The following is a 10,681-nucleotide window of genomic DNA, read 5'->3' as shown; positions in this document are numbered from 1 at the left end:
CCCTCCACACCCCCCGAGACCCCCCTCCACACCCCTCCACCCCCCCTCCACACCCCCCGAGACCCCCCTCCACACCCCTCCACCCCCCCTCCACACCCCCCCAGACCCCCCTCCACACCCCCCTCCGCATCCCCCCAGACCCCCCTCCGCATCCCCCTAAACCCCCCCCCCCGCAACCCCCAAGACCCCCCTCCACATCCCCCGAGACCCCCCTCTGCATCCCCCCAGACCCCCCAAACTCCCCCCCCCCCCCCGCAACCCCCAAGACCCCCCCCCCGCATCCCCCAAGACCCCCCTCCACATCCCCCCAGACCCCCCTCCGCATCCCCCCAGACCCCCCCAGCATCCCCCCAAACCCCCCCCGCAACCCCCAAGACCCCCCTCCACATCCCCCGAGACCCCCCTCCGCATCCCCCCGCATCCCCCCAAACCCCCCCCCCGCAACCCCCAAGACCCCCCCCCCGCATCTCCCCAAACCCCCCTCCACACCCCCAGACCCCCCTCCACACCCCCCGAGACCCCCCTCCGCATCCCCCCGCATCCCCCCAAACCCCCCCCCCGCAACCCCCAAGACCCCCCGCATCCCCCCAAACCCCCCTCCACACCCCCAGACCCCCCTCCACACCCCCCCAGACCCCCCCTCCGCATCCCCATCGCCTCCGCACTACCCCCTCCCCTGTGCCGCCGCGCGACTCGCTGAAGCTCGCCTCGATGGAGCCGCAGCCGCCGCTCGCCGCTCTGCTCGCCACGTGCCTCCTCCTCGTGTCCGCTCTCCCGTTGGGTACAACGCGCTGTGTGCGGCGGCACCACACCACCCGACCGCGTCGGTACAAGCTCGTGTAGTGTCCGTGCAGGTGCGTGCAGGTGCGTGCAGGTGCGTGCAGGTGCGTGCAGGTGCGTGCAGGTGCGTGCAGGTGCGTGCAGGTGCGTGCAGGTGTGAGTATGCGGAACGGTGGTGTAGTGGTTAGCGTGCTGCGCTACGAACCTGGCGACCAGGGTTCGACTCCCGCTCACGGCCAGCACCAGTTACGATTATTTGAACCGGTCCTGGGCCTCCCCTAGGTCGACTCAGCCTCAAATTAGTACCTAGTGCGATGTGTAAATATCGCCATTAGGGAGACAAAGGCGGCGGGGCGTGGTACTGTGCCGGCCTTCAACCAACAGTCTGTTTAGGCTATACGGGGGATATTTCTCTTGTGCAGGTGTACGCATGTGTATACAGGTGTATACAGGTGTGTGAAGGGAATGCGTGCAGGTGTGTATGCGGACATAAGGTGGCTGGGCATGTGGGCTACATGACCCAGCCAACGCAGCCTCGCCTGTTGGAGGAGCCCACTAATTTGACCATGTCCAGATCTTTCAAGGATCTGTGAGCTCCTCACTCAATCCAGCCCGTTTGAACCCAGAATGGCTCGTTGGCAGGTCAGCCTTAACATTTCAAACCGGCGAAGATGTTTTATATTAGAGGGGTCCACGTTTCGGAAGCATAGAGAAGAGAGGGCATAACTGTGACCGCGAAGACCTGGAGCTTCGTATGGAGCGAAAGGGCAAGGTAGCTTTCGCATCGCGTTACGCAGCTGATGAAAATATAATGCCGCTCGACTGAGACTTCAACAGCCAAACCGGAACTAGTCATAAGCAGAATACCAAGGTATGGGAGCTTCTCCACTCTCTGCACAACTGCCCCAATCATTCATTGGGAGTTGAAGGGGTGGAGTGTTTGATGATCAAAATACCCATGCAGGTGCTTTATTTTTATGGGACTGATGGTAAGGCCCCACTTCTTTGTGGCACGTTTCAGGTACAGCGGTGTAGCAATTACCAGGTCATTGGCATACTTAACATGATTTACTGGGCATTGATCAGTCTCCTATTAGAGCGGTATCAGATATAAATTCCATTTTTACAGCCATGGAAATATTATTTAACTACGTAGTCATAAATATGTAAAAAGTAGGAACCAGAGGATATCCCTGTTGCATCCCAAGGTCAAGAGAAAATAGTTACGACTTCCAACCACACAGCTTTACCTGGGCCTGCCCACCATCATTAAGGTCAAGGATTGTGAGCAGAGGGTCAACGACCCTGAAAGCAAGAAGAATAGACCTTGACCAGGTCTATAAGCAGAGATGTAGGTCCTGTTGGATTTCCCTACACCTCTGCTGTAGCAAATGGACAGAGAATATGGCATACATAGAGGACCACCCCGTACTGAAACACCATGGGGGCACCGCATGCCCAAGCAGCTTGTTTGGCCGAATAGATGGGGCTAAACAGGTGGGGCATGGGATAGAGAAGAGATCGGCTGATGTGGTACCGAGAGGGTGTAGAGCTGAACGGACTTGATAAGAGCGGTGTCAAGATCGGCCTTTATGGAGGCTCGTGAAAGACGCTACTGAGCAGTTGGAAGCAGTCGCCCTCCAAAAACAGAGAAGCGACACTCACAACAATGCGTGAAGATGCGTATGGGGGTGCGTACACGCCACGGCACCTGGGTCTGTCCCGTGATCTGCCAGCGAGCCTTCGACGCTTCACGCGGCCTCAAAGTGCACCTACCCTGGCACAAGCGCCGTGGTAACGTCACCGCCACTTAGTGTGGAATGTTGGTGTGTGCACGCCGCCCCGTGTCCCCGTGCAGGGGCTCGCGGTGCCGATGGGCGCTTCGCGCACGCTCTGCTCCGCGCGCTCTTTGAGAATTACTCGAGCGCCGTGCGGCCCGTGAGCGACACCAACAGCGCGCTCAACGTGACGCTTCAGATCACGCTCTCCCAGATCATCGACATGGTGAGCGAGTGTGTGGGCAGGCGGGCAAGTGATGAGTAGGTGTGTGGGCGAGTGGATGAGTGGGCGGGTGTGTGAGTGGGTGGCTGGGTGAGTGAGTGGGCGAGTGAGAAGTGGGTGGGTGGGCAGGTGAGCGAGTGGGTGGGTGGACTGGTTGGCGAGTGAGGAGTGGGTGGGCGAGTGAGGAGTGGGTGTGTGGGCGGGTGGATGAGTGGGCGAGTGAGAAGTGGGTGGGTGAGCAGTTGAGCGAGTGGGTGGATGGACAGGTGGGCGAGTGAGGAGTGGGTGTGTGGGCGGGTGGATGAGTGGGCGAGTGAGAAGTGGGTGGGCGGGTGGGTGAGTGGGCGAGTGAGAAGTGGGTGGGTGGGCAGGTCAGCGAGTGGGTGGGTGGACAGGTGAGGGGTGGGTGGACAAGTGAGGAGTGGGTGGGCGAGTAAAGAGCTCTCTCTCGTGGAGGCCCTTCCCCCAGCAGTGGCGTGCGCACGGAATTGCAGGACTTCACCTTTACCTTTTGAGAAACGAAGGCAAGTGTACTTAGGTCGCCGTGCGATTCCTGCCTTTCAGACCGATAATCGATTCTGGAAACGATTACTGGTTTGGTTTGCCGGTTGTCATTTGACCATCCTAGTTTTTTTGCGTGTCGACAAAGCCAACGTTCCGCAGTATAGCCGAAGCAGACTGGTGGGACAAGTGCTGTGAGCGAGCACCTTTGAAGGCCGGCACGGCACACGTGGGGGTGGGTAGCCAGCACCACGCCCGATGACAGACGTTGTCTCCCCACTGGCGACGTTTACACATCGCACCAGGTATTCACATGAGGCTGAGTGGACCTACAAGTACAGGAAGCCCAGTAATCGTTCAGATATTGGTACGGGAGGTGGACGTGAGTGGGAATCCTACTCAGGTTGCCGGGTTCATAGGGCAGCGCGCTAACTGCTATGCTACTGCTCCCCATTAGACATCCTTCACCTATCCACATAACCCTGCCGCCACTCCGCTGCGCCGCAGGACGAACGCAACCAGATCCTGGCCGCGTACCTCTGGGTGCGACAGATGTGGAGAGATGCCTACTTGAGCTGGGACCGAGATCAGTACGATGGTCTCGACACGCTGAGGATCCCCAGCAGCCTCGTGTGGAAACCAGACATCGTGCTCTACAACAAGTACCCACCATGCATGCACCAGCAGCAAACAATAGCAGCTACGCAGCAACCGCTCCACCGACGAGCACTGCACCCACGCGCACATCACCCGCGCTCACCCCACCCAGGTGCAGCACGTGTGCCCTCGTGCATCACGCACGCAGCTGGGGCGCAGCCAGTTGCGGCGCAGTGTGGCACTCAAATGACAACCGGCGATCGAGTGAGCGGAACCGACCCACGCACAACTGAGTCGAGTCCCCGCACCACCCGATGCGGTCTGCTTACTCCCGAGGCTCAACTCACGCCATTCACCCGCGGTCCGGAGGCACTGAGGATGCATCCATTATTCACGTGCCGCGCTCGCGTTGCACGGCACCGGGCACGCTGGTGGCACTCGAGTTACTCTTGAATATTCCCAATTGTTTAAACCCAGTTGCCGACCACAGGCCATAAGGTCCAAAAGGCAGCCAGCACCAAGGAGCACGATTAAAAGTTGTAATAGTTGTGTTAAGAGTTAACACTGTTTTGAACTGAGGATGCTTTAAATAAGAGCTTGGAAGGAAATTTCAAAGTTGAGCATTGCTAGGAATTAAGCAGAAAGTGAATGAGTGGATGAGTTATTGGGTTAGGGTGATTCGGTGTGTTGTTCTATTATGGGAAACGGTGATGCAGTGGTTAGCGCAGTGCGCTACCGACCCAGCAACCCGAGTTCAATTCCCGCTCACGGTTAACACCAGTGACGATTATCTGAACCGATCCTGGGCCTCAATTGAGTACCTGGTGCTGTGTGTAAACATCGCCACTCAGAATTCAAAGGCAACCGGGTGTGGTGCTGGCCACCCACCCCCAGGTGTGCTATGCCAGTCTTCTGTGGTGCTACTCGCAAACAGCACTTGCCCCAACTCTGTTATTGGGTACGTGTAGGGGATAATTTTCTGCTTTAGTAGAAATGTCTTTTGTTGGGTTTCATCTCACGAGCAATAATACATCTTGGAATTAAACGGGCCTTTGCATCGCCATCATATTATTATAATTCACGCTCCACTACTCCACCTCTCATACGCTGAGTCTCATGTATCATTTGTATTATGCTTGTATACCCAAGAGAACCTCACTGAGTCTCAGCACTCGTTTTTAGGAGGGTCCTGCCAAGTTTCCACAGTAGGGGATGATGTTTCCTCGTTTAATCACAATTGAGTAATTTTAAAGTCCATTTTCAGCATTGGGATGTTTGGACAAAACGTTACATTGGGTGTGTTCTCTTTAGCTATGCCAGGCAACTGGAGGACCCAGAGGAAACCCACGCAGAATATGGAGACAAAATACCTACTCCACATAAGAGATATGCCCTAGTCGGGTATTGAACCCATGGCCTTCTCGCCATAAGGCACGAGTGTCACCACTGAGCTGCCACCCTGCCGTTAAAGCGGACAACCGCGTCGTCAGGCACGTTCCACAGGTAGAACCCTCTCCGCATCGCCGATCGCGACCATGAGCAGCCTCCGCCAAGCGAGGAGGCGAAGGTTGAGCGACTCCCCACCCATCCTCTCCACCCCCCCCCCCCCCGCAGTGCCGACGATGAGTTCACGCGCTCCATGGAGACCAACGTGGTACTGCGGCACACGGGCGACATCACGTGGGATCAGCCGTCCATCACCAGGAGCTCATGCGGCGTGGACGTCTCCTATTTCCCGTTCGATGCCCAGCAGTGCCACCTGACGTTCGGCTCGTGGACCTACAATGGGCATCAGGTGAGCGCACGGAGGACATGCAACGCCACCGTCGTCTATGCCCTTGTTCTGCGTCACGGGTCATCCCGCGTGGGCAGGCCCGAAGGGACTGGTAAATCGGTCCTAAGTTTCCTGGTCACGGCCGACCTGGTTGAGCCACCCCACCGGAGCCGCGTGATAGCAGTTGGGTCACAGCGAGGGCGGCTTCTTCCCACGCCCACGGGCACGCGTGCAGGTGGACATCTTCCCAGGCCCAGACAACGCCGAGCTGAAGGACTTTGTCGCAAACGTCGAATGGGAGATCTTGGGCATGGCTGCACGGCGCAACGTCATCGTGTACGGATGCTGCTCGGAGCCCTACCCCGACATCACCTACACCATCACACTCAAGGTGTCCATCACCCACACTATCATGTCCTGCAACGCTTCCACCGGTATATCCACTGCCCCCTGCTGCCACTCGTTTCAAGAAACTGAACTCGTGCGCTTCTCCCTTCTAGCGACGTTCTTCATTCTACATCTTCAACCTCCTCCTCCCGTGCCTCATGATCTCCTTCCTGGCACCCTTGGGTTTCTACCTACCCGCCGACTCAGGCGAGAAGGTGTCGCTGGGTGTCACTGTGCTGCTGGCGCTCACCGTCTTCCAGCTGCTGGTGGCCGAGAGCATGCCACCGTCTGAGAACATGCCGCTCATCGGTAAGGACGAGCCGCGATCAGCACGCACCACGCGAGACGTGCCAAGAGCGCATGGGTATTAGACGGAGGAGCGGCGGGTGTGTCGCTTTGCCATGTGACGGCGCTCACGCCGCCGCTGCTGCTGCTGACTGCTCGGTCGCCTGCGCCACTCCTATTCCTCGCAGGCAAATACTACATCGCCACGATGAGCATGATCACGGCCTCCACGGCGCTCACCATCTTCGTGATGAACATGCACCACTGCGGACCCGAGGCACGGCCCGTGCCCGCGTGGGCACGCGTGCTCGTGCTGCACTACCTGGCACGCGCCTTCTTCGTCTACGAGGTCGGGGAGAACTGCCGCACGGCGCGGGTGCGCGCCGCCGCCCCGGCCACCTCCGCCGCGCTGCTCGACACCAAGGAGTGGGAGGACGAGGCGCCGGAACCCCTCGACGCCGCCACCACCACCGCCGCCGCCGGCCGCTGCCGACGTTGCTGCTGCTGCTGTTGCTGCGCGGGCACGCGGGGGGGACGCGTGGCCAGGGACGTGGCCTCCATCGCGGCGTTTGTGCGCGAGGCGCGCGCCGCGCACGAGCTGAGCAGCGAGTGGAAGAAGGTGGCCAAGGTGATGGACCGCGTGTTCATGTGGATCTTCTTCCTGCTCGTCTTCTGTATGAGCCTGCTCATCGCTGGCAAGGCCATGTGAGGCGGTCACAGGAACGGGGTTATGGGCAGGGGGAGTAATCTGGTCCAGGATTCCTCGTCTCGAGTTCTACGTCGCAACCACGATGCCCAGGCATGTGCCACGGAAATGGCATCACGGTGGACGTCACAGATACTGTGACGTAATTCGAAAAAGAGTAGGCCATGTGTGCCGGCATCATTGTCAAAATTGGCCAATATTGCTAAATTATTTTAAAATAAAACTTTATTGGAATAACAGCAAGCAACTGCATTACCTTGTTACACACAGACAGCTGTCATCAGGGGGTCCCCTATGCCAATGCTTCGCAACCGGTGTGCTGCAGCACGGTCCCAGATGTGCTACGGTATTTAGAATTGATCGGCAGGCACAGACAATGAAACAAACACTGCAGACATGAACGTAAAACAATGAAATAGAGGCACGTTGAAATAAAAAAAAATTAAGACAATTAAATTAACCATAATATACGTTTATTTTTTTAGATATAACCTACAAAAACACTCTATTATGTACGATATTGGTCGCGAAAGCCTACGTGTTAAACATTTAAATTAAACAATTATCAGACACATAGACGCAAATATACAGTGAGGGATAAAAGTATTTGATCCCCTGCTGATTTTATACGTTTGCCCACTGACAAAGAAATGATCAGTCTATAATTTTAATGGTATGTTTATTTGAACAGTGAGAGACAGAATAACAACAACAAAATCCAGAAAAAGCATATCAAAAATGTTATAAATTGATTTGCATTTTAATGAGGGAAATAAGTATTTGACCCCTCTGCAAAACATGACTTAGTACTTGGTGGCAAAACCCTTGTTGGCAATCACAGAGGTCAGACGTTTCTTGTAGTTGGCCACCAGGTTTGCACACATCTCAGGAGAGATTTTGTCCCACTCCTCTTTGCAGATCTTATCCAAGTCATTAAGGTTTCGAGGCTGACGTTTGGCAACTCGAACCTTCAGCTCCCTCCACAGATTTTCTATGGGATTAAGGTCTGGAAACTGGCTAGGCCACTCCAGGACCTTAATGTGCTTCTTCCTGAGCCACTCCTTTGTTGCATTGGCCATGTGTTTTGGGTCATTGTCATGCTGGAATACCCATCCACGACCCATTTTCAATGCCCTGGCTGAGGGAAGGAGGTTCTCACACAAGATTTGACGGTACATGGCCCCGTCCATCGTCCCTTTGATGCGGTAAAGTTGTCCTGTCCCCTTAGTAGAAAAACACCCCCAAAGCATAATGTTTCCACCTCCATGTTTGACGGTGGGGATGGTGTTCTTGGGGTCATAGGCAGCATTCCTCCTCCTCCAAACACGGCGAGTTGAGTTGATGCCAAACAGCTCCATTTTGGTCTCATCTGACCACAACACTTTCACCCAGTTGTCCTCTGAATCATTCAGATGTGCATTGGCAAACTTCAGACGGGCATGTATATGTGCTTTCTTGAGCAGGAGGACCTTGCGGGCGCTGCAGGATTTCAGTCCTTCACGGCGTAGTGTGTTACCAACTGTTTTCTTGGTGACTATGGTCCCAGCTGCATTGAGATCATTGACAAGATCCTCCCGTGTAGTTCTGGGCTGATTCCTCACCGTTCTCATGATCATTGCAACTCCACAAGGTGAGATCTTGCATGGAGCCCCAGGCCGAGGGAGATTGACAGTTATTTTGTGTTTCTTCCATTTGCGAATAATCGCTCCAACTGTTATCACCTTCTCACCAAGCTGCTTGGCGATGGTCTTGTAGCCCATTCCAGCCTTGTGTAGGTCTACAATCTTGTCCCTGACATCCTTGGAGAGCTCTTTGGTCTTGGCCATGGTGGAGAATTTGGAATCTGATTTATTGATTTCGTCTGTGAACAGGTGTCTTTTATACAGGTAACGAGCTGAGATTAGGAGCACACTCTTAAAGGGAGTGCTCCTAATCTCAGCTTGTTACCTGTATAAAAGACACCTGGGAGCCAGAAATCTTTCTGATTGAGAGGGGGGCAAATACTTATTTCCCTCATTAAAATGCAAATCAATTTATAACAGTTTTGATATGCGTTTTTCTGGATTTTGTTGTTGTTATTCTGTCTCTCACTGTTCAAATAAACCTACCATTAAAATTATAGACTGATCATTTCTTTGTCAGTGGGCAAACGTACAAAATCAGCAGGGGATCAAACACTTTTTTACCCTCACTGTATACTATAAGACAGATACATAGCAATTGAAATAAAAATTTAGAGTAGACAGACACAGAAATACAACTGAAACCGTGAAATAGACGAACAGACGGCCATCCTAAACTATCAATTCAACACAGACACACACTGAACACACGACTCCCCTCCGCGAGTTGTCTGAGCTGGGTGCCCCCCCCCCAGACCCCCCACCTCGGGAGTCACGCGTCTGGGAACATGCGGTGATCGAGGGGAGATCCACACACACATGACTCGACATTCCACATTTCCATGACGGCACTAAGTCCGTCCGAAGCGGCGCGTCACTTGAGAAAGAGACGACCGCACACACACACACCATCATTACACTGGTCAACAAAAAATAAACATTTTTTTTCTGGCCTGGACTTTTGCAACTGGTGCGGATTCCAAATCTGATCTCAAATTTGCTCTATCACATCTAATTTTTATGCTATCGGCATACCCAATTTTCATTGATTTTACCCGAAATTAACTCTGTCACTTATGATTGTAAGTTGTTGCGAGTCAGTGACTGCTTTAGTGTTAAAATATGGTGCTGTATTTATAGGATAGTGTGTTTATAATATTATTTTATGTAGATATCCACATTTATTTAATATTTCTCTTCTGCAGTTTTTATTGAAAATGCAATATTTGATATCTCAAAAACCTGATGTGATGGACAAAAACTGATGCCAGATTTGGAATCAGCACCCGAAACTTATCTTAACACCATTGGAATACCTTATGCCAGAAAAAGTGTGTTGACCAGTGTTATCAGCTGTAATCAATCCACTGATGGATGCAGAGCCGACAGTGGTGCGTTTGTTGGTTGGGTGTTCCACAACGAGAAATCAGTCTTGACGGTGAGCGTGAGTGGCGTGGAGTGAACAAGGTTGAGAAGCAATGCCCGAGGCTACAAACAGAAGAGAGCTGGGACATTGTTCGATCGAGATGAGATGCTATGTAACGCGCCTTGAGATGCTGGGTCATTTAAGCAAGCGCCCAATAAATGCAAATCATTTCACTCGTGTCATGGATCCTCCTCCGGGCGAGGGTTGAGCGACCTCGTGGGAGCAGTGAGGCCCTCACCCCCGTACCCTGCCCCATCCAAACATTGTCACGGAGCCGCCACTACAACGAACGCGTTTGCACGTGGGGCCATTGCAACAGCACGTGCACGGCCAGCCAGCACCAACCATTATCGAGGGAATCGCTTTTATCAGATCGGTGATCCCAGATCCCTCTTGCAAATAAGAATCCCATCCTGGGGCCCAAAATACCAAACGGCTTACGCAAGGAAGTTTCTAATTTCCCACTCAATGTAATTCCAAGTGTGCGTGCATCTATCCATGCTTCTTTGCACACCTTTCAGTTTTTCTCCCATGTTCTATAACGACCGTGTTTTGATCCACGTGTCGCCATAGCAGTTAACATTGCGCTCCGGTTGAATATG

The 10,681-nt window shown here is 53.9% G+C and overlaps 1 protein-coding gene across 1 annotated transcript; it reads left to right on the top strand.

Moving 5' to 3' along the window:
• Positions 1–807: 807 nt before the first annotated feature.
• LOC133340334 (neuronal acetylcholine receptor subunit alpha-10-like) lies at positions 808–7,451 on the top strand. The gene is made up of 6 exons (XM_061548477.1): positions 808–854; positions 3,790–3,944; positions 5,494–5,674; positions 5,889–6,044; positions 6,154–6,349; positions 6,514–7,451. Exons 2-6 carry the CDS (start codon positions 3,835–3,837, stop codon positions 7,032–7,034), a joined length of 1,164 nt encoding a protein of 387 aa, XP_061404461.1. The 5' UTR covers positions 808–854; positions 3,790–3,834; the 3' UTR covers positions 7,035–7,451.
• Positions 7,452–10,681: the final 3,230 nt, after the last annotated feature.

This window comes from Lethenteron reissneri, chromosome 9 (assembly GCF_015708825.2).
Source record: "Lethenteron reissneri isolate LAM-NWPU_2019-01 chromosome 9, ASM1570882v1, whole genome shotgun sequence".
NCBI lineage: Eukaryota > Metazoa > Chordata > Hyperoartia > Petromyzontiformes > Petromyzontidae > Lethenteron > Lethenteron reissneri.
The sequence above is the reverse complement of the archived record's forward strand: the minus strand, read 5'-3'. Positions and strand labels throughout refer to the sequence as shown.

Coding starts and splice junctions, on each gene's coding strand:
- LOC133340334 (XM_061548477.1), top strand. CDS start 3,835: ATGTGGAGAGATGCCTACTTGAGCTGGGACCGAGATCAGTACGATGGT. Junction 5,675..5,888: donor GGACCTACAATGGGCATCAG/GTGAGCGCACGG, acceptor GCACGCGTGCAG/GTGGACATCTTCCCAGGCCC. Junction 6,045..6,153: donor CCTACACCATCACACTCAAG/GTGTCCATCACC, acceptor TCTCCCTTCTAG/CGACGTTCTTCATTCTACAT.